Source organism: Sesamum indicum, linkage group LG2, assembly GCF_000512975.1.
Source record: "Sesamum indicum cultivar Zhongzhi No. 13 linkage group LG2, S_indicum_v1.0, whole genome shotgun sequence".
NCBI classification, from domain to species: domain Eukaryota; kingdom Viridiplantae; phylum Streptophyta; class Magnoliopsida; order Lamiales; family Pedaliaceae; genus Sesamum; species Sesamum indicum.
Window position 1 is genome coordinate 5,603,733 of NC_026146.1, and position 23,623 is coordinate 5,627,355.

At 35.9% G+C, this 23,623-nt stretch overlaps 1 protein-coding gene across 1 annotated transcript; it reads left to right on the top strand.

Annotated features, from left to right (window-relative positions):
* LOC105155401 (heptahelical transmembrane protein 2) lies at positions 16,970 to 20,770 on the top strand. The gene is made up of 3 exons (XM_011071275.2): positions 16,970 to 17,425; positions 17,807 to 17,969; positions 19,678 to 20,770. Exons 1-3 carry the CDS (start codon positions 17,166 to 17,168, stop codon positions 20,338 to 20,340), a joined length of 1,086 nt encoding a protein of 361 aa, XP_011069577.1. The 5' UTR covers positions 16,970 to 17,165; the 3' UTR covers positions 20,341 to 20,770.

Sequence of the window (23,623 nt, forward strand, 5' to 3'; positions counted from 1 at the left end):
ATTAACCCCGGCAACAAATTAAAACTAAAAGAGAGAGTATGAAAGTGAAGTAATCTATTGAATTCAAAGTATTTTCTTCAATTCCAAAGTGTTCTCTTCAATTCAAAGTATGTCTTACAAATGGAGAGACCCCCCCTATTTATAATAAAAGTCTCCTACGAATCTAGACATAGGGGGGAGATAAGTACATGATTGATTTTAAAAATATTAATAAATCATCAATCACGTATTTAAATGAGTCCTTTACAAAATTCAGCAAATTATTCCTTTTTTCTCATGCGAAAATTGCGTCTTTTCTTTCTTCATCCGTGTTGACCAGATCACTAAGCATGGGCACGTTTAGTCAATCCCGCAAAACTACTCCCTTGAAATCTTCTTTTCCCTTTTTGGTGTGCTCAATATCCGTTTTAACTCGATATTGCTATCTTTATCCCATATCATCCCTTTTAGCTAAATATGCAATAAATTCAAAAGATTAGGAGTATTTTTGGCTCAAAATGGAGTATTAAATCACTATAAAATCATGAAAATTTGCGTAGTTATCACAAGAGAATCTCCCAATGCCTCCACCCTAGGACTCAAGTTAAAATGCCCCAAAAGTCTTTCATCAATTAGGGACCGACTATCATAAGGGTCCTCATTCAAAATATTCAGCAAAGAAGACAAGGCAACAGTCCTCTCCCAAACATGAATGGGGAGGGGAACCTCCTGAATCCAATGATTGGGGAAAGTACAAGGACGAGAAGGAAGGACATAAAAGAAACTCTTCATCTAATTCTTTGGGGGGACGGGAGTCGATAAAAAAGACACACCAGGACAGGACATGAAAAGGAAGAAATCCATTTCAACGCGTTTCAAGCGAAACACTGAGCAAAAATATTAGCAGTAATGAGGAACTCATTGAAACGAGAAATCATAAAGAAACTAGCCAAAATTCTAAAAGAGTTAGGAACCAAAGATACATGAAAAGGTGAGCAACATCAAAATAAAAGGAAGGGATAGAAAAACGCAAATCCGATTGTAGCTGAGCAGAAAAGAAACACAAATAGTTAGGAGGGGGTGATAACTCTGCAATTGTCACGATTTTATACCGATTTAACCTTTCTTTTTAAGCCAAAACATCCCTAATTATGTGATTTTATTGCATATTCAGCAAAAAAGGAAGATATAAGGCAAAGATGGCAGAAATCGAGCTAAAATCGAAATTGAAGGCATCAAAAAGGAAAAAGTAAATTACAAGAAAATTTCTGCAGAATTGACTAAGCGTGCCCACGCTCAGTGGAGTGGTCAACTCGGGTGAAGGAGGAAAACGAGTAATTTCCGCAAAAGAAAAAGGAATGAAGTGTTTAGGTTTAGAAAGGATTCTTTAAAACTTATCTCTTGTGATTTATTTACCTTTTTTGAGTTAATCATGTATTTATCCCCCCCCCCCAACATCTAGATTCGTAGGAGACTTTTATTATAAATAGGGGGTCTCTTCATTCGAAGGAGTTCATCATTGATTGGAACTCTATAGAATTCTTTGTTCATCCTTTCTCTTTTATTTTTATTTTATAACTGGAATTAATGGAATTTCACTTTTTAGTGTGTTCTTCCATTAACATGTCCAGCTAAATTTCTTTTTTTCTGGTTAAGGTATGGTGATTGCTTGATTCCCATTATGTTGTCAGATCTAATCTGCGCTTTAGACTTGTTAAATGAATATTCATGCTATTCTTTGTGCTTTAATTACAAATGTCTGATTTTTGAATGATATGGCCAATTGTTCATTATCAAGAAGGTTTGCTTAGCTAATTGGACTTTATAAATCCATGTAATTGTTTATTTAGTTCAACGCTTAGTAGCAACGTAGCATGATTAATTATGTCATAGTAATTAGTTATGTTCTGGAGAATGCATGATCTAGTTTAAATGAATTGTCCTGGTAGGAGTTTGTTGATTAGAATCAGGCCTTTCTAATTCTTAATGCTGTTAATAGATTAAATCTTGTGGATGTTCCCAGGGTTGTCTGTTAATTAGGTATCTAGCCAACGGTCGTACCTTGGCTGACGAAAAGGTAAGGTGTTAGATCTATCAACACTATAACTGTTTTATTTATTTATACATGTGTTATTCTTGCATCAATGATCAACTCACAAGAATCAAGTATGATCCTAGCCTTAATCGGAAAATCTCTCTCTCGTATCTTCTTCAGGTAATTTCAATTATTTTCTAGCTTATTTAGTTTTTAATTATTTCTTTTTATCATTAAATCTCCCCCCATTATTTTCTTTTTCCTCAAAGAAATCAACTTAAAGTCAGTGTCTGTGGTATTGACCCTACTCCCACTTTCAGAAGTGTTGTAGGAATTATTTTTGGTGGTCTCGACACCCACCAAATTTTGGCGCCATTGCCGGGGACTGGCGTTTTTAAGAAGATTTCTTTTCTTGTTACTTGATTTTTTTTGTTACTTGGTTTATACTAAAATCTTTTCATACAGGTGAGTTTGAATCTAATCCGAGATTGAGAAGACTTGACGGAGATTTCGAAAGGAAACCAAGCAACAAGTTGAAAGGATACCCTCTTCTTCCTAGCTAACGTTAGCATAAGAGATATTGGACACTTGGAGTGAACCATAGCACACAACCCAATTGCAATCATGTGGTCCAACACTCAACAGTTTGGAACTAGATACGGCAATTCTCCTGTGAATGAGGTAAATTTATCTTCCATTTATGATCGTTTTGATAAACTTTTGTCCCTTGTTCAAAGAGTTGTCGAAGAAGAATACCAACAAGTGAAGGCTTGTGGAATATGCAATTCCATGGTACATCCCACCGATTTGTGCCCTATGCTTCAAAAAGAAACTATCGAGCATGCCAATGATGTAGGAGGACTTTTTGGACCACCACAAAGAGGATATAATCCTCATTTCAACATATACAATCCAAGAAGGATAGATTGCCCAGTCTTAACTACGTTTCGCAATCTCAAAACTGGCCACCACCTCCTACGCCTAATCCCACACCTGATCCATCTCTGAAGACATGATAAAAGCACTAGTCACCAATACACAGCAATTCCAACAACAGTTTCAACAGTAGACCCAGACGAGCATTCAAAATCTGAAATCTCAAATCAATCAACTGGCGTCATCTGTTAGTAAATTGAAATCCCAAGGTAAATTACCTTCCCAGTCTGTTGTTGACCCCAAACAAAATGTTGATATTTTTGTCCTTTGCAGTGAAAAAGAGTTGCAACCAAACATGGACGAAAATGACACCAAGCATGCGCATGTCCAGCAAGGTGAACCAGATCAAAAGATGAAAATTTCTCAAAAGCAGACCAACAAGCCCAAAATAACTGACAGTGAACATCACAAGGCGTTGATGGTCAAACCTCCATTACCGAAAGGATTTGCTGAAAAGGAAGAAGGGGAAACGAAGGAAACACTTGAAATTATTAGCAAAGTGGTGGTAAACATTCCATTGATCGACGCAATCAAAAGAGTACCTCACTATGCAAAGTCCCTTAAGGTCTCTGGTTTGAGAATTTATAAGAACAAACCATTTCACGACAAAATAAGTTCGAGGAAGAATTTTCTCATGAACCTCAACGTTTTCCTCGGTCCACATCATCTCTGGGTGCACTACGACGAAAAAGGAGTGGATTTAAAGTGCCCAACTTATTCAAGTTGAGGCACAACAATGTCTAGCCAAAGACATTAAAGAAAGGCGCTACATGGGAGGCAACCCATGAAATTCCTATCCTTTTCTTTTCAGTATTTTTATTCAAGTTTTGTGATGCGTGCCCACGCTTAACGGAGCATCCAAATCTGTTTGGCTCACTTCATCAAAACAGATTTGAAGTTTCCAAACTTCGTAGGCTGTTATTCACTTCACCAATTTTCATTTACTTTCCTTTTTATTTATTTTCATAAAAGAAAAGAAAATCAAAAAATTCGAAAAATCAAAAGAAAGAAGGAAATCAGTCAAAATCTTTCCACTTTTATTCATATATTTTACCAAGATTTTATTTGACTTCATCTTCATCTTCATTAACTCTCTCTCTCACTTTCTATCACAGCAACTTCACCTACCACCAAGATCTCTCTCCCTCTCAACTCATATCCACCGGAAGTTGCCGCCACCAGCCCTCCCATGCCATGAACTCTTCGCGACATGCACTCAGGGACGCTTCCTTAAACTCTCTCTCATCTTAATTTTTAATCCTTGAGTTTTTTGTCAATGTCCACATTGAGGACAATGCGAATTTTAAGTGTGGGGGTGTGGTTGTTGAGCTTATACTTGATAATTTTTGTTGATATGCTTGGTGGTAGATGAATTTTCTTTGTGCCTAGCGAAAATTTTTGCTTTTTCTTTTTCAAGTTGACTTGAAAAGAGAAACTTTTTGACAAGTTTTGGTGGAAAAAACTTTGGCATGATAAAACCGTTTCAATTTTGGACTAATCTTGGCTTGATGGTGCTATGTGTAAAAAGAATACATGTTTTATGCTTGAGGATAATTCACAAGTTGAAAGTTTGTTTTTACCAAAATGACTTGACTTAAAATCTTTTGATATAGGATTAGTGGACTAAAACACACCTTGTGAGATTTTGAGCTTGATATATTCATAAAAAAAAACAAAAATTCATTCTTTCTTGAGTGAATAACACTTTTATGGCTTTGTCTTCCTAGAACTTGCCTTGAACCACATCGAGGCCACACAAATGTACACTTATTTGGATATGATAAAGGCATTAGAAACCACTTTCGGCCTTCTTTAACCACCCGACACATTTTAACTTTAGAGAACCCCTTTGAGCCTTTTGACCTATTTTGTTGAATAACCCGTCATATATGAACATATCCCGTCGTTTGTTTAAAATCTTGATTTTGATCCCTCTAAGAACTATTAGAGCATCAAGAGAAATGGGTTTATGTTCAAAAGAACAAGTTCTCAAGATGGGGGATTAACCTTTGTGATTTATGTGCTTAAAAGATGTATATCAAAATGAGTGTGGGGGTTCCAAAATTGTGTTCTTCTTTACTTTGTGGGAGCCGACATCAATTTTTTTTGTCTATGCCTATCACAAAAAAAAAAAAAAAATAGAGAGGAGAAAAAGAAAACAAAAAGAAAAAAAGGGAAAACCCAAGTGGCAAAAAGAGAAAAAGAGAAAAAAAGAAAGCAATTTTGTTGCCACTGAAAAAAAAAAAAAAGAGAGAGAGAGAAGAAAAAATGTATGAACTCTCCAAAAGGAATAAGAAAGGCATAGTTCAAGGAATTGTCGAAAGATCTTGAAGGGAGATGAGTAAACTTTGAGAGCTTCGAATTATTGTTCACTCAAATTTTTTGGTGCTCTAATTAGTTTCTTGGAATTTAAACTCATTGTCCTTTTATCCTACCCCAAACCAAAGCCCCATTACAATCAAAATTAAAGACCTTTTGATCCATATATATGCATATTTCAAAAATGGTGGAGATGTGGTGTATAAGCAAGCCTATGGTGAAGCATTGTCGTAGTAAGTGTCGAGAGATACACTTAAGCCATATATACACTTGAGAGAATGAAAAGCGGAGAGAAAATAGTCCACAAGTTTGTGCGATTGGTATTGATAATGGTCATCACGTGAAAACTTGTTTGATACATGTTAAATTATCTCCTTCATAAAGTATGTCATTTACGTTGCACATGATTACAAATTGCCTTGAGTAGTTCAAAATTTGGAGGAAATTTTTGAATGCATCTTGATTTTGCTTGAGGACAAGCAAATAGCTAAGTGTGGGGGTATTTGATAACTCTGCAATTGGCACGATTTTATAGCGATTTAATCTTTCTTTTTAAGCCAAAACATCCCTAATTATGTGATTTTATTGCATATTCAGCAAAAAAGGAAGATATGAGGCAAAGATGGCAAAAATCAAGCTAAAATCGAAATTGAAGGCATCAAAAAGGAAAAAGTAGATTACAAGAAAATTTCTGCAGAATTGACTAAGCGTGCCCACGCACAGTGGAGTGGTCAACTCGGGTGAAGGAGGAAAACGAGTAATTTCCGCAAAAGAAAAAGGAATGAAGTGTTTAGGTTTAGAAAGGATTCTTTAAAACTTATCTCTTGTGATTTATTTACCTTTTTAGAGTTAATAATGTATTTATCCCCCCCCCCACGTCTAGATTCGTAGGAGACTTTTATTATAAATAGGGGGGTCTCTTCATTCAAAGGAGTTCGTCATTGATTGGAACTCTATAGAATTCTTTGTTCATCCTTTCTCTTTTATTTTTATTTTATAACCGGAATTAATGGAATTCCACTTTTTAGTGTGTTCTTCCATTAACATGTCCGGCTAAATTCCTTATTTTCTGGTGAAGGTATGGTGATTGCTTGATTCCCATTATGTTGTGAGATCTAATCTGCGCTTTACACTTGTTAAATGAATATTCATGCTATTCTCTCTGCTTTAATTACAAATGTCTGAATTTTGAATGATATGGTCAATTGTTCATTATCAAGAAGGTTTGCTTAGCTAATTGGACTTTATAAATCCGTGTAATTGTTTATTTAGTTCAATGCTTAGTAGCAACGTAGCATGATTAATTATGTCATAGTAATTAGTTATGTTATGGGGAATGCATGATCTAGTTTAAACGAATTGTCCTCATAGGAGTTTGTTGATTAGAATCAGGTCTTTCTAATTCTTAATGTTGTTAATAGATTAAATCTTGTGGACGTTCCCAGGGTTGTCTGTTAATTAGGGATCTAGCCAACGGCCGTACCTTGGCCGACGAAAAGGTAAGAAAAGATAAGGTGTTAGGTCGTACCAACACTATAACTGTTTTATTTGTTTATACATGTGTTATTCTTGCATCAATGATCAACTCACAAGAATCAAGTATGGTCATAGTCTTAACTGGAAAATCTCTTTCTCGTATCTTCGTTAGGTAATTTCAATTGTTTTCTAGCTTATTTAGTTTTTAATATTTCTTTTTATCATTAAATCTCCCCCCATTATTTTCTTTTTTGCTCAAAAAAATCAACTTAAAGTCAGTCTCTGTGGAATCGACCCTACTCCCACTTTCACAAGTGTTGTAGGAATTATTTTTTGTGGTCTCGACACCCAACAGTGGGAGAATGGAGGCGACTCCTAGGGGAAGGGGTATAAATAGTAAAAATAGGAGGAATATGGAATTCGTGTATCTACTGATCCACACCAGGGGTTTTGAGGCTAGAAGACCCCTAATCCATTGAAGGTTGGGGTACCTCCTTCTCCTCTTCCCTAGGGGATGATCCTTCCCCTTCATTCCCCCCTGTCTCATCCTCCTCATCTATGAGACGACGAACAGTCACCACTACCTGCCATAGACTCTGCCTTCGGCCACTAGGAGGTTTAGAGTTTGGACTCTTCCTCTTTGAAGTGGCCTCTGAGGGGTTATCATCTGGGAAGACCTCCTTAACAAAATGGACAGACTCATCTAAAGACGCTATTTTTCTAAAAGAGTTAGAGAACGAAGGAAATACATACAGATTTTTTGAAAGGAGAAACCTTGGCTCTTCAAGAAGGACAGGAGGAAGGAAGACGAAGAGAAATGAGGTTACTTCATAACTAAAGAACGTGGGAGAGGGAGTTAAGCCACGTCCCTCATAACCGTCTTTGATTGGGCGGTTATGTGACATATCAATGGCGTGGGAGGGGGCGGTTATCAAATGCCCCCCTGATACCAGTGATAGACGCCAAAACACAAGGTTCTAGATTTTGAACCCATGACTTGCTAAAGTAGGGGACCTCCTTCCTCCAACATAACAAAGATTCCTATTCTAAGAAGGAATTGGGGGTATTCTTCCTCCTTAGAATGAGGGGACTGAATGATGCATATAACCCAAGGAAGTCTTGCCCAAAAAAAGCAAAACAGCCCAGGGGACCCCATAGACAATCCAATAGTTCATGGAGGGGGTGATCACCCAAGATATTCGAGAATATAGCCCAAGAACGTGGCCCAGCAAGTGGTGACCAACCCAAGACCTATGTTTAAATATCCCAATGTGATACATGTGGCAAACACCTGGACCTCTAAGTGTACCTCATAGCCAACATGGAAAACACGTGGAGGGAGGTTCCCTCCAAGCTTCAAACTCCTTGATAAGGAGGACTCCCTACGGATTATGAGTTCTCGTTGGTGAAAGATCCCCTGAACGTGAAAACTGACTTCCATTGACCATATTAACAAAGAATAAGAACGGTTTGTGGCTTATCCTAACAACCTCTATCAATCTCGCCCCAGAATAGGGTACACGTGTAGACTCCTATCGAAAGGAGACACCCCTTATAAATACAGGTTTGATCCCCTGCACGGGGGATATCTTACAGACCTGAACTCTTGCTGTCAATTCTCACTTTGCACTCTCTTGGCACTTTGAACACGATTTTCTCTCACGAATTCGTGCATCATACTTCGATTTCTAATTACGATTTACTTTTTACACTTACTATCTCTTATATTTGATACTAACTTGAGCGTCGTAGTGCTAACGAGTTGTTTTGTAGGTTTCGCTTCTCAAGTTCTTTTATTGTTGGCTCAAGTCCAATATGGAAGTCCAAACTTGTTGGACCCGTGTTATTTTTGTACGCATCAAATAGGTTATTATTTCATAAGAGAGTTCAAAGTTTTTGTTATTCACATAAAATAATAACACCATATTCTACATATAAGAATATAAGAGAATTATTTTTCAACTTAAAAAGGAATTAATTTGATAATTTTACAAATTTAAGGGACTAAAGTGATAAAATCAAACTGAATTTGGCCAATTTATCCTCCAAAAATCCAAAATCCCCTGCATTTTCTCTAAAAAATGACCAAAAAGACTAAACTGAGATAAAAACTAAAGGGGCAAAATGCATCCCACCCTCTTGTTATCCGAAAATAGCAATTTAACTCTTGTGTTAAAAGAACAAACAGTTTACCCCTTTATGTTTTAGAAAAAATGAGCAAAACACCCCCCACGCGAGTAGTGTGATACATGCGCCCATTGTTCTTTTTTCTTTATTAATTTTTATATGTCTTCTTTTTATTTTTTACAATCTTTGGATCTTGTCTAACATAAATCAACGGTTCATAATATATTTGTAATGATCTATGGTTCTTAAAAAATATTATTTAAATTAATGATTGATATTTTATCTTCAAAATCAACAGTCCAAATTTATTTACATACATAATTTATACACATAATTTTAAAATATATTTTTTTGAAATATATGTAATATATATCACGTATATTATATATATTAATATATAGATGTATGTATAGCCCCCAACCCCCTTCCTCGTAGCCGGCTTCCATTCCCCTCCCCCAAACTTTGCCTTCATTCCCCCTATGGTACTGGTCGCCTGCGAGCTCGGCTGCTCTTCCCCTATTTTTCTAATTTTTTATTAATATAATATTAATAAATATAATATAATTTCTAATTTATATATAATTTATATTTGTAAATACAAGTTACAAATTTCTAATTTCGGCCTGTCCTTGTACTGCCATTAGAGCTGCCTATACGAGCTAGAGGAGGACAGAAAGCAACCTTTTTCTGCAGCAATTTTTAATATTTTTTCAGCTTTATTTCCTTGTCTTTTTGTTTGAAATTGTTATGTATTGGCAATGAATTATTTTGAGAAATTATTAAGAATGAAATCAGTTTATTTTCTTTCTCTCATCTCTCTGGTTCTCTCTTTTACCACCCCTTCTTCTCCTCCATTAAAATTCTGCAAACTCAACATCAAAGTTCTTTACATTTGGCCTCAGAGCCAGACAACCCTTGGACCTGAAAAACACACAAAAATGGCTGATAGCACACGATTAAAAGAAATACAAGAGGCTCAAAAGAAGACTGATGTTATGTTTATGGATGAAAGGGCTAGAAGGCAAGCTAGTGAAGATGAAATACAAAGCCATTTGGACCAAGTTATGGATGTACAAGAGGGGCTTCATGCCTTTGTGTTGAATGTGGAACATAGTCTGATAACTGTGTAACAACAACTTCAGAGTGTTGTTGAGCAATTGCAACAATACAATAGGAACAAGTCAATATTGGGAAAGGGCTTAACAACATCCGTGGATAAGGGATTATCATATAGAGCAGTTGTGCATAACACATTCAGACATGAAGGCACTAGCACCTTTATACAAGAGCAACAGACTCATCAAGGTATTGGATCCTACAATGCCTTGAACAAGCTGGATTTCCTTACTTTAATGGGGAAAATGCAAGGAGTAGGTTGAGGAGATATGCAAGATATTTCCAAATGATTCCTATACCAGAAGATCAAAAAGTACCCATGGCCTCCATATACATGCAAGGTAAACCAGAGCTTTGGTATCAAGGGTATACTAAAAAGAGAGAATTTCAGTCATGGGATGAGTTAGTGAAAAACATTCTTGAAAGGTTTGAAGATTTGGATAATGAGAGAGTAATGATTGAGTTTAACAAATCACATCATGAAACCACATTGAATGCTTATCTAGAAAGGTTTGAAGAACTTAAGGACCAAATGCTTATATTCAACAAAAGTTTGGAGGAAGAATTCCTCAAAATGAAGTTCATTAGTGGCCTCAAAGAGGAAGTTAAGTCATTTGTGTCCACTTGTAATCTAACTTCTTTGAATCAGGCTATGATGTTAGCAAGAAAGCAAGAACATACAGTTATGCTATACTCAAGAGAGCCCACTTACCAAACAGGAATATGTCCTCAAAACCACCTGCTAGACCACAAATCAGGAATCCTCCTCCCAGGAACTGCCCTCAAGGAAAAAGGTTCTTGATTGAAGCTGAAATGAAAGCAAAGAAGTAGAAAATTTTATGTTACAGATGCGATGAGCCTTATGCCCCAGGGCACAGATACAAATATAAGCAGGTCTACATGCTTCTTAGTAATGGAGAAGCTAGAGATTATGATGAGTCTGAGCAAGGGGAACAAACAGTTGAGGAGGAGCTGACAGTTTCCTTGAATGCCATGAAAGGAGATGACAGATGTACAACCCTCAAGGTCAATGGAACAGTGGGTGATAAAGAAATTCTTATCCTCATTGATTTAGGGTGCACTCATTGTTTTATTGATGAGAAAGTTGCTAGGGCACTAAGCTATGAGCTTGAGTATAATGAGCCTATGATCACTAAAGTTGCAGAAGCTTATTAGTAAACTGAAATGTCACCCATTCAATCCTTTGCTAGCTTGATGAGGAAAAAGAACCCTGAGGCAGATCGGGGAGCTGCTGTCAACCCACAAGGTTCAAGCTCAAAATGATGAAAACAACAGGATATTGGAATTGCTTCAACAATTTGAAGATGTCTTTCAAGAACCTAACTCTCTACCCCCTGAAAGAAATATACAACATTGCATTGAATTGTTGCCTGATGCTATTCCAAAGAAACAACTTCCTTACAGGTATGCTTATATCCAAAAGACTGAGATTGAGAAGATTGTGAAGGAGATGTTGGAAAATGGGATCGTAAGACCAAGCCAAAGTTCGTTTGCTTCACCAGTACTACTTGTCAAGAAGAAAGATGGAAGGTGGAATTGTGTGTTGACTATAGGTATCTTAACAAACTTACAGTTAAACATAACTTCCCCATACCTGTTATTGATGAGTTACTTGATGAATTGCATGGTGCCAAATATTTTTTTAAAATCGATTTGAGGTCAAGATACATTCAAATAAGGATGAGAGAAGGAGATATACCAAAAACTAGTTTCATCACTCACCATGGACATTATGAATTCTTAGTCATGACTTTTGGATTATGCAAAGCACCGTCTACTTTTTAAGCCCTTATGAATGTTGTTTTTGAACCATGCTTGAGGAAGTTCGTTTTAGTATTCTTTTATGATATCTTGGTCTATAGCAAAGATTAGGGAATGCACTTGATACACCTCAGAAAGGTGATTGAATTACTAAGGGGACACCAGTTATATCCTAGGAAAAGTAAGTGTACTTTTGATCAGCAAAAGGTGGAATACTTGGGACATTATTTCTCAAAAGGGTGTTGCTACCGATCCCCCAAAAGATTGATGGCATGCTTAAGTGGCCAGTAGCTACCTCTGTCAGAGCAGTTAGAGGATTTCTTCGGCTTACAGGATACTACAGAAAATTTATCAAAGTGTATGGAATCATTAGCAAGCCATTCACAGCATTGTTAAAGAAAGATGCATTTGAATGGAATTTTGAGGCTGAGTTGGCGTTTAATCAACTTAAGGCAGTTGATGATTTCTGCTCCAGTGCTAGCAATGCCAAACTTCACCAAGCCATTTGTAGTGGAGACTGATGCTTGTGGCAAGGGAATTGGGGTTGTTCTTATGCAAGAAGGCAGGCTTATAAATCTAAGCAAGGCACTAGCAACAAAGAATTTGGGGCTATCTACTTGTGAGCAGGAATTTCTTGAATTACTCTAACTATAACTAAATGGAAGCATTATTTGCAAGGGAACCATTTCATCATCAAAACTTACCAGAAGAGTTTAAAGCACATATTGGATCAAAGGGTAGATTCTATGCTTCAACAAAAGTGGGCGACCAAATTTCTAGGACTCAGTTATGAGGTCCAGTATAAGAGGGGGAGTGAGAATAGAGCAGCAGATGCTCTCTCCAGGGTAGGGCATGAAGAATCTGGATCCCATTCCAATGCTATCACTACTCATGTTCCATTGTGGATTAAAGAAGTGCAGGGCAGTTATGAGGGCAATACCTTATTCCAAACCATTCTTCAGGCAAAATCACTTGATAACTCCTCCGATCCAGATTACACTTGTGAAACAGGCATACTCAGAAAAGGAGGAAAAATATGTGTTGGAATCCATGGTGGTATTACAAAGAAAATCATTAAAGCAATTCATGACTCAGCTTTAGGAGGTCATTTAGGCATCAATGGGACTTATCAAAGACTCAAGTTACTGTTTTATTGGCCTACAATAAAAACTAATGTTCAAGAATGGGTTAAGAAATGTGAAATTTGTCAAAGTTCCAAGCATGAGAACACTCCTTATCCTAGTTTACTTCAACCACTGCAGATCCCTGAACAAGCCTGGTCATGTCTATCAATGGATTTCATTGAAGGCTACCTAGTTCTGAAGGTGAGGATTCCATTCTTATGGTGGTTGACAGGTTAACAAAGTATTCCCACTTTATAGCAGTCAAGCATCCATTCACAACTACTACCATTCGAAAGATTTTTTTTTTATATCTATAAATTGCATGGACTTCCTGTGAGCATTGTGACAGATAGGGATAAGGTGTTCACAAGTAGATTTTGGAAGGAACTATTTACATTGTCTGGAGTCTCCTTGTATATGTCATCAACATATCACTCTCAAAGTGATGGCCAAACTAAGAGGGTCGTCTAATGCTTAGAAAACTATTTGAGGTGTATGTGCCATAAAAAATCGAAGAAATGGGCACAGTGGCTTACATTGGTTGTATTTTGAGTTCAACACTAATTACCATACGGGATTAAAAGCTACTCCCTTTCATGCACTATATGGATACCCACCTCAACAGTTGTCAATTGGACTAATCTACAAAACCATCATTCTGAAGTAGAAGAGCTTATGCAAAAGAGGATCAAGGTGTTACAGCTGCTAAAGGGCAATCTTCATCAGGCTCAGCATAGGATGAACACCTATGCTGCTAAGAAAAGGATTTAAAGAGAGTTCATGGTTGGGGATGAGGTGTTCCTAAAGCTACAACCGTATAAGCAGTCTTCAGTAGCTCTTAGAAGACAACTGAAGTTATCTTCCAAGTACTTTGGGCCGTACTAGGTACTAGAAAGAGTGGGAAAAGTTGCTTATAGACTTGAGCTACCCCCAGGTTCTAGGATTCACACAGTTTTTCATGTGTCTCTCCTCAAGAAGAAGATAGGCTCAAAATACTTCCCCTCTGTTAATCTGCCTGAGTTGGTGGAAGAAGTGTTTAAAATATATCCAGCTGCAATCTTAGCACGAAGATTAATACCTCGCGACAACGTTCGAGTGCCTCAACTTCTAATATAGTGGTCACACTCTTCACGAAGCAGACGACATGGGAGGATTATCATGTGATCGCTGCAAGGTTCCCTGGTTTTGATCCTTGGGGACAAGGATCCAAAAAGGGGAAGGGAAATGTCGTGGTCTTAGAGCGAAACACGACTTTAGGAGGAAACCGTCCAATCCTGAAGACAAATGACGACCCTTCCATTGAAAGCACACAAGAAATTGGGGGGAAATTAAAATCCCTAAGGGCTGACAACGTCGTATTGGAAGGATTATGGCTTAATTAGTCGAAGGAATGAATTGGGGATTTTGCACGAGCTGGTTATTCACTTGAGGGCTTATCGCATGACACATGTACGGTGAAGGATGCGCATGAATGAAGATGCAGATGGGTTTCTAATTTTGGCATGTCCTTGTACTGCCATTAGAGCTGCCTATGCGAGCTAGAGGAAGACAGAAATCAACCTTTTTCTGTAGCAATTTTTAATGTTTTTCCAGCTTTATTTCCTTGTCTTTTTGTCTAAAGTTGTTATGTATTGGCAAGGAATTGTTTTGAGAAATTATTATGAATGAAATATTTCTGTTTCTCTCTTTTACCCACCTATTCTTATCCTCCATTAAAATTCTGCAAACTCAACATCCAAGTTCTTTACATTTAAATAAATATAAGCCATTGATTTTATAGATAAATATGAAGCATTGATCTAAATAAGAAAAGATATAAACCATTGATTTCTTTATCAAATCTCTACCGTTAATATATATAAAAGAAAATTCAGCGGTTCAAATTTGGGGGTTTAAATATCATTTTATAAGTAAAAAATTTAATTAAAATCACACGTAGGGCGCGTGTGTTGCACCCTCGCATGAGGGGGGTATTTTATTTCATTTTTAAAAACACAAGGGAATAAATTGAGAATATATTTTTTTTCACAAGAAGGTAAACTGCTATTTTCGTATAACACATGGAGGAGGGATGCATTTTGCCAAAATTAAGATTTAGGGATTCTAAGGTCAAGAAATAAACTTGAAGGACTAAATTGATTCTAAACGAAAACTTAAGAAACCAAATGATAAAAATATAACATAACCAATCCTTAACACATTTGAAAAAAAATAAGTACAAATATTTTTCGCTTAATTTTTTTAGTAATATTTATATAAAAAAAAGACATTCCATCTATTTTTATCTTAAAAAGTTAATTTACCTATGTTAATAAATCAATATATATTAATATAATTATATGAGTAATTATTTCTCCAATATAAAAGGTTTAAAGTATCCATCCATTTAAAAACCATCCAAATAAAGCCGAAATTCAAATTTTAATATATTGTGGCGGGAGTTGGAATAATCCCAAAATTGTAATTTTGATCATTGGCCCCTCCAAATCCTAGAAAATCCAGCAAACAACAGTCCCCTAATTGAAGTACACTCATAATGCACCTTTGTCACTTTTGTAATTAGTTATTATTTTTTAATATAAGCAATAATTACATTATTATACCAACATTTCAAAAAGCCGGCCAATATATTAATATAATTTTTAATAATCATCCATTCATATAAAATGAGATAAATGTCCACATATTTAATGGAATTCGAACCCATAATTTCAAACTTTGCTAAAAATACTCGACTTTAACTACTAAAGAGTTCTTGCAAAGGTTTAAAATAAACATTTATCAGCTTATTACTAAAATTAAGTTGAAAGTAGTGTTTTTGTTTTAACTTAAATGAAGATAATTTAAATCAAAAGTTACAAGCAATTCTGTATCAACTTCTACAATTTATTGATAGAAGTGAAAATATTAAGTTATTTTTTTAAATACTTAATTTAATTCTTTTCTATTTTTAACTTTTTCACTTTTTTAAAATACTCCCAATTTTTACTATTATTTAACTTATAATTTTCTGTAAAACTTATTTTCACTATAAAAATAGAAACTATCGCAATATCTCTAAAATTTAGACCTTGTTTTTATAATTAAAAAAAATATATTTTTCTTTTTAAGTAAAAGTAATTAACTATTATTTTTTTCTAAATAAGTTAATTAAGATAATCAATATTAATATTTAAGAACTCACAACAACAATAACAATCATATATTATACGTCGATATCAAATACCTAGTACTAAATAAAATAATACTTACTACTAAAATATAAATATGCTACATATTAATGTAGTCAAACTCACAACCTTATAATCATAGGGCCTCAGCCTCGTCAAGTGAATTAGGGGCAATAAATGTAAGGGATAATTACAATCCTCTCTTCTAAAGGTTTGATGTAATTACAAGTAGATTACCTGTGATTTGAAAATTATTTAGATAATAGTTAACAAAAAAGTCAGAAAAAATGACCAAATTACTCTCAGATGTCTTCACGCATTAATGCATGTGATGATGTATATCTTCATCGTTATAAGGATAGTTTAGTTCGAAAAAAATTATTTGATTTACAATAAGTCAATAATTAGTGAATCGAGAGTAAATATCAATTTTCATTTAGTTTTTTTTTGTTAATATCAATAAATTTAGTGAATTTTGATTAATAGTAAAACTTATTTGCTAAACAAAAATAAATATCATTAGTGCTAAATGTAATTTATCAAATTATAAAAAAATTTATATATAATTAAATTAAATTTTAGGAGAAAAAATTGTAATGATCGGTAAATGTAATTGATCACACAAATTATAAGAAAAAATAAAAAATTGACCACTCCCATCACATTGCTCACCTTCCGCCAAATTTCAATCTCTCAGACCAGTCGTACCAACTTTTGGGTTAGAAAATCACCTGCTTTCGATCTAAATTCGTAGCCACACGTGTGTGATTTTGTTTGGTGTTATTCGCTATTGCCTTTGACTTTCAAGAGTTTGTCATAGTATGTAGCACACCTGATTATATCTTCCAACAAATCAAATATACAGTGACACGGTATTCCTTGCGAGTATAAAACTGTCAGCGCCCCGCGTCAGAGCTCCAATCTTGGTGTTACATATACACAAATATCTGCATTATATGTGCAGGAGAGCGCATATACATACATACAGCTGTGTACATCGGAGCCGGCCAAGAAGGAAACGTCGTTATTCAGGTGGTGATTTCGCCGGAAAAGGTAGGGTCCGGTTTCCTCTTCCGGCGGAGGGTATATTGAGAGAGGAAAATGAAGAAACGAAGAGCAAGGAGCGGCTTCAGCTTTTCGGGGCAGGCGGCGGCGGCGGCCGGTGGCGGTGGTGGTGGTAGTAAGGAGAAGGAGAAGGAGAAGGCGAAGGCGAAGGGGAGGGTGCTGCTGAAGTACGAGGCGTTGCCGGAGTATTTGAAGGATAATGAGTTTATAAGGGACTATTACAGATGTGAATGGCCCTTGAAAGATGTTGTTCTCAGCATTTTCTCCTTGCACAACGAAACTTTGAACATTTGGACGTCAGTGCATCTCTCTCTCTCTCTCTCCCTCTCTCTCTCTCTCACACACACACACACAACTCCTTCCTCCTAAAACCACTTGATGATTAATTTCTGAATTTGTTATAAATAACTGAAGCACGATTTCTTGCTCTGTGTGTGCACTTTTCTGTTTGATTCAGCATTTTATTTGATATTTTCGTCCGGATTTCGTGAGCACTACTGCAAGTACCTGGATTTAATTCGACGGATAAAAGTTAAAAAACTTAAAATTTATTGAATTAATACATTCAAACATTTTAGAAATTATTTATAAAATAAGAAAATGAATTTGAAAATCCTCGAGATCCAATTTTACAATTGCAACTTCATAATCTGAGAATTGATGTTGATATTTTACAGGCATTTTTTGGGATTTATGATATTCATGGGGATGATGGTAATGAGCTTGACAGAGAAAATGAGCATCGAGAACGTGATAGCGACCTTGTTTGGGGAGAGAAGCGACGGATGGCTGACTTCCAAAACGATCTACAGATCCAACGCCTCCAATGCTTTCTTTACGGTTAGTGTTTTCTCATCTTGATTGCTATCCACCTTTGAGGAAAAAGAGCAGACGAAATACAAGAATATCTATATCTTTTTCTTCCCCTCATAATGTGTTCATATTTAATTAATTATGTAATAAGTATTATTAATTATTCTTGAAAATCATCACTAATCACGTGTCAAAGTACAGTTCATCCCATATATTAAATTGAAATTCATAAGTCTGTGGCTGATTAGAATTTCCCAACAAATTTGAGCATAATGGTACATCACTAAGTACATAAAAAAAGAACAAAATATGGGTCCCAAGCTCACATGTTGATTCCATGGACAAAGTTGTTCCTACAAGTCTGGTGTTGGTCCCATTCCATGTGATCATGGAATAAATTTTGTCTCGGGGAGTGGGATATCAATCACATGTTAAGTGCATTCGATCCAATGATACTTAATTTGGATAAAAATTTTCATGTCTTTCCATATGTCATCACTCTATTTCCATTTTTATGTGTTCAATATGACTTGCCAATTTTAATTAAAAAGTTATTCTTTTCCCTTGTTCAATTCTTTCGAATTTATTGGATCCTTTTCCGGTATGTATTTTTGTATTATCCTTCTAAAGTAGTGATTCCTCTTATTAATATCACATCATTTATTAGAACAAGAGAAAATTTTAGTGGAAGAGATTATATTTAAATGCATTCGAATAAGTTAATCATAATAGTTTTCTATCAAAGTGAAATAAAAGATTAAGCAGTGGTTTATGAAATTACAAAGGAAAATTCTTGGTCCGCTCAAGCACATAATAGAAGCACATTAATTAGCTGGTTTGCACCGCAAGGATCATTCTTGTTAAGACAATAATCTGTTTCAATAAGAAATAACAGAGCTTAATTATCAAATAAGAAAAGTAAGCTGTAGAATAAGATAAGTAAGCTGTAGGCAATGAGTATGCAATAGGAATCATCTGATTAGTCCTTAATTTAAGTTGTGGGCTTTTTCTCAAACAATACTCAATCAGGCACATGGCGCAGCCGACCTATACAACTGTCATATAGTTTATGCTGATTGAAATAACTTGTTGTAAGCTTATATTTTACACCTTTGGTCCTCCGAGATTGTTGAATATGCTTAAGCTACTTATATCCAACCTATAGAGAATCCCACCAGCCTATACAAGTTTAGATACTTTTTATTGAAAGATTCGAGCAGGTATTTCGATGGACATGTGATAGGAGAATTTTGAGTTGTGGACTTGCATGCAGAAGAAGGCACTGTGACTTTGTGCTCATGGTTGTGATGATATATACACATTGAAACCTATCAAGTGTTTATTTCTTTTATTGTGCACCTATTGCTGATCTATATATATCATGAAATATCTCTAATATTTCTCTATCACTTGATGAGTTTATTGAAATGTGGAATTTGTCCCAATATTGCATTCAAACCTACTGACGGCAGATTCAACTATACTCAGGAGTAAAATTGTAATTTTAACTGCCTTATTATAAATAGCTAATGTATAATTTTTTTATTGTAATTCACACAAAATCATCAAAGTATGAAAGTGATCTACTGATCTTAAGCAACCATAAATATAAGAGGTTTTACGTACATATTAAGTCTTGCAATTACTTTTTCTTTTCGTATTAAGTTCATAATTTGTCAAGAAAGATTCTGATAGAGGTACAATTACCTTCCAATTTCTATTGTATAATATGCAGGATTCTTATGTGGGACAGATTGCTCGATCACCAATCGTGCATGCCAGTAAAGATTCTGATTCAGTTCCCTTATGGCCTTGGCTTGTTTTCTTGGTGGGAGCAATGACCTGTTTGATATTCAGCACAGTGTCCCACCTCTTCGCCTGCCACTCCCAACGCTTCTACTACTTCTTCTGGAGACTGGACTACACCGGCATTGCCCTCATGATTATCTGTTCCTTTTTTGCCCCAATATACTACGCCTTCTCAGATCACCCCTACTGGCGCTTCTGTTATCTCTCCTCGATCACTTTAGTCGGCTTTCTAGTCGTTCTGACTCTACTCACACCGGCTCTATCAAGTAGCCATTTCAGGTCATTGAGGGCCGGCCTCTTCCTCTTCATGGGGTTCTTAGGAGTAATTCCGGCTACTCATGCAGTGATCCTCCACTGGGATCAGCACCAAATACGCGTGTCGCTTGTGTATGAGATCGTCATGGGGTTTTTGTATGGAATTGGGGCATTCTTTTACGTCACTAGGATCCCGGAGAGATGGAAACCTGGTGCGTTTGATATTGTAGGTCACAGTCATCAGATTTTCCACGTTTTTGTTGTTGCTGCTGCTCTTGCTCATTGTGCAGCCACCCTTATTATCATGGAATGGCGACGATGTTTGCCTGCTTGAGAATTTGCCAGTGAATTCTTTAACGGGTGTGTAAAGATTCTAGGAGGTGGAGTTTGTTTTTTCCTGTTTTTTGGGTTAATTTAATTCATTCGATTATCTTTTTTATTTCTTTCTATAGGCAGTTGACACTTTTCTGTTTGTTGTAAGGGAGCAGGCAGCATGTGTTTAAGCTTACACCAGTACTGTCTCTCTTGAATGTATTTGATTGTTAGATGTTATTGCCATTAGCTTCTGGGGAAAATGTTACTGACAGACTCTGTATCTCTCCAGGTTCAGAATGTAATTTCATGTTTTCTTCTGAGTTCTGACTGATCAGAATGAGTTTCTTCATCAACTCCAGGTAGTTCCTGGATTTTCTCCATTGTTGATGGTGGTTGAGTTTCTGAATGATCCTTTTATAACTATTTATGGTCGGTGGGGATTTCGAACACACTTTGCTATGATGTTGTGATTGACACGTATCATATTGAAAATTATCATATTAAATTACTTAAAAAGTGAGAACGCATTCCGATACCATGCATATCTTGCTGTGACATGATTGTGTAATGCTAACATGGGACAGAATATATATTACGTTCCCTGCCTTGACATGACGAGGAGCTTCATCAGAAACTTCAACATTCATTGTTGCCGGTGACTTAATTGAAAATATTATTTCATCTTATTTAGGAAGTGTTTCGAGCGTTTTAAAAAAATATTTTTTAGTTTTTGTAAAAAAATATTTTTATTTTTAAAACGATTAAAAAAGATGCATTTAAACCAAAAATAAAAGTACTTTGGGGTCTTTGTTGAATTCAGCTTCGTCCTCCATGACAGCAACTGCAACAACTCCAGCTTCTTCAGACTCTGTTTCTGCTATCCAAGAACTCACCTGAAGAAGTCGTGTTTTCTTGGATTACATTTCTATTAATGTAATTTGCACTTTCATTAGCTGGCGTTAGTAGCTTAGGTGGTTGTTGACGTGGCCTCCTGTTTGTTATTCAGTTGTAATTAGTTGGATAGTTCCTTCTTCCTCAACCGACTAATGTACCCATATTTAAAGAGTTGTTGTATCTTTTTTTCAGAATGAATGAGTCAGATTCTCTTCAATTTGGTTTGCGTGATTCTATAGCTTCGTGATTCATGGAGTTTATTTCTGATTTTATCATGGTATCAGAGCTATCACTTTGATGGTCTCTGCATACGAAAACCAAAAACAAAACAAGAATTTCTTAATCAACAGATTTAACACACCTGAAGTCTGTATTTGAAGAGAATGGCGAGCTCTTCAAGCGATATGACTGAAGCTCCTCCCAGAGCAACAGGAACTAGAACTGACCCTATGATGATGCGTGTTCAGAACCTGGAAACTCAAGGTAGGGTGATGGTTTCTGCCCCATTCAATTGCAACAATTGGTTATCCTGGAGTCGATCAGTTCGACTAGCGTTGGAAAGTAAGGATAAACTGGCCTACATTGACGGCTCAAGCATAAGACCTGCAATTGGAACTCCACAACACAAATAAGTGGAGGTTTACGGACTGTGTGGTGCGAACCTGGATCTTAAACACACTCCAAGGACTTGGTGAACGCATATCTATACGCGGCGTCACCAAGAGACCTCTGGTTGGAGCTTGAAGCTTGGTACGACGAGTGTGATGGAACTCTATTCTACAAACTTTAACGCGAAATTAGCTCTATTTCTCAAGGCAAAATGAGCGTGACAGCTTATTACACCAAACTGAAGCAGCTCTGGGATGAGTTACTGTGTCTCATGCCACCAGCTGTTTGTTCGTGCGGACTTTGCATTTGTGGATGTAACAGAATCAAGGCGGAACAGAACGATGCAAGTCAGCTAGTTCAATTCCTAATGGGTTTAAATGATTCCTACGATAATATACGCAGCCGAAATTCTTGTGCCATGATAGGATCGCATTTTGTGCTTATTTCATGTGGTATTTTGACCTATTTTGTGATCAAAATGCTCCTAATTAAATATTATTTTGCAGCATTAGGATAAATGAAATAGAAAATGAAGAAAACCACCAAAATAAAAATTCGAACATGACTCAAACTCAATTTTTGGCAAGAATTTGGAGCTACTTGGACTATCTTTTGATGAATGAAGAGTTTAACTAGGACTATAATTTTATTTCCTTAAGTCTTTTAGTTCAATTAGGAATCTACTTTTAATTCTAGTAGAATTAGGTATCTAGCTATTATATATAGGTGATGTAATTCACTTTAATAGTCAGCTTTGGAACTCTTGAGATCTCTATATTTTTATGATATTTTCTTACTTTGCTTTTCATGCATTCTTCCATTAGCATGTCTAGCTAGTTCTCTCATTCCGGTTGAAGACTTGGTGAATGCTTAAATCCAACGAGTTGTGAGATCTAATTTATGCTTTCTACTTTTATTCATACTGGTATTTGTGTTGTTATCTATGCTTTTATTATGAATAATCTGATTTATTGTCAAGAATATTTGCCTAGCCAATTGAACTTGTAAATCCGTAATTGTTTGTTTAATCCGATAACTAGTGGTAACATAGCAATTGATTATGTAGAAGTTTAACATTGTGTTGTGGGGAATGCACAATCTAACTTAAATAAATCCTCGTAGGAATTTAATGGTTAGAATTGGGCCTTTCTAGTTCTTAATGTTGTCTGTAAATTAAATCTTGAGAATGTTCTCAAGGTTGTTTACTGATTAAGGTTTTAATCAACAGACGTTCCTTGACTATCTACAAGGTAAGGAAAGGTGAGGTCGTTAGGTCGTACTAATGGCCATAACCAATTTATCTATCATAAATGATTGTTATCTTTGCATCTATGATCGACCGTGGAATTAACCATGATCCTGTCTTTAACTGGAATACTCTTCTCTTCTATTATCTCTTCTAATTTTATTAGCTTTTTAGTTTAATTTAGTTTTATTTTTATTCTTCTTCACAATCATAAACCCCCCCAATTATTTTTATTTTTATTTTGTGAAGAAATTAATTTAAAATCAATCCCTGTGGATGCCCTACTCACACTTCTACAAAAGTGTTTGTAGGAATTATTTTTGGTGGATTCGACACCCATCAAGCCACTTCCACTAGTCAACAAAGCTTACTCCATGGTTTTACGGGTAGAGAGGCAACGCATGGTTAATTCAGAGTACTCTGACGCAAGGGAGGCATCTGCCATGGAAGTTTATGAACAAAGGCATCCTACTCCTAACATTGGTCCTAGACAATTCATGAGACGCAAAGGACCTATGGATAAACGCAACCTTCTCTATGAACACTGTCATAA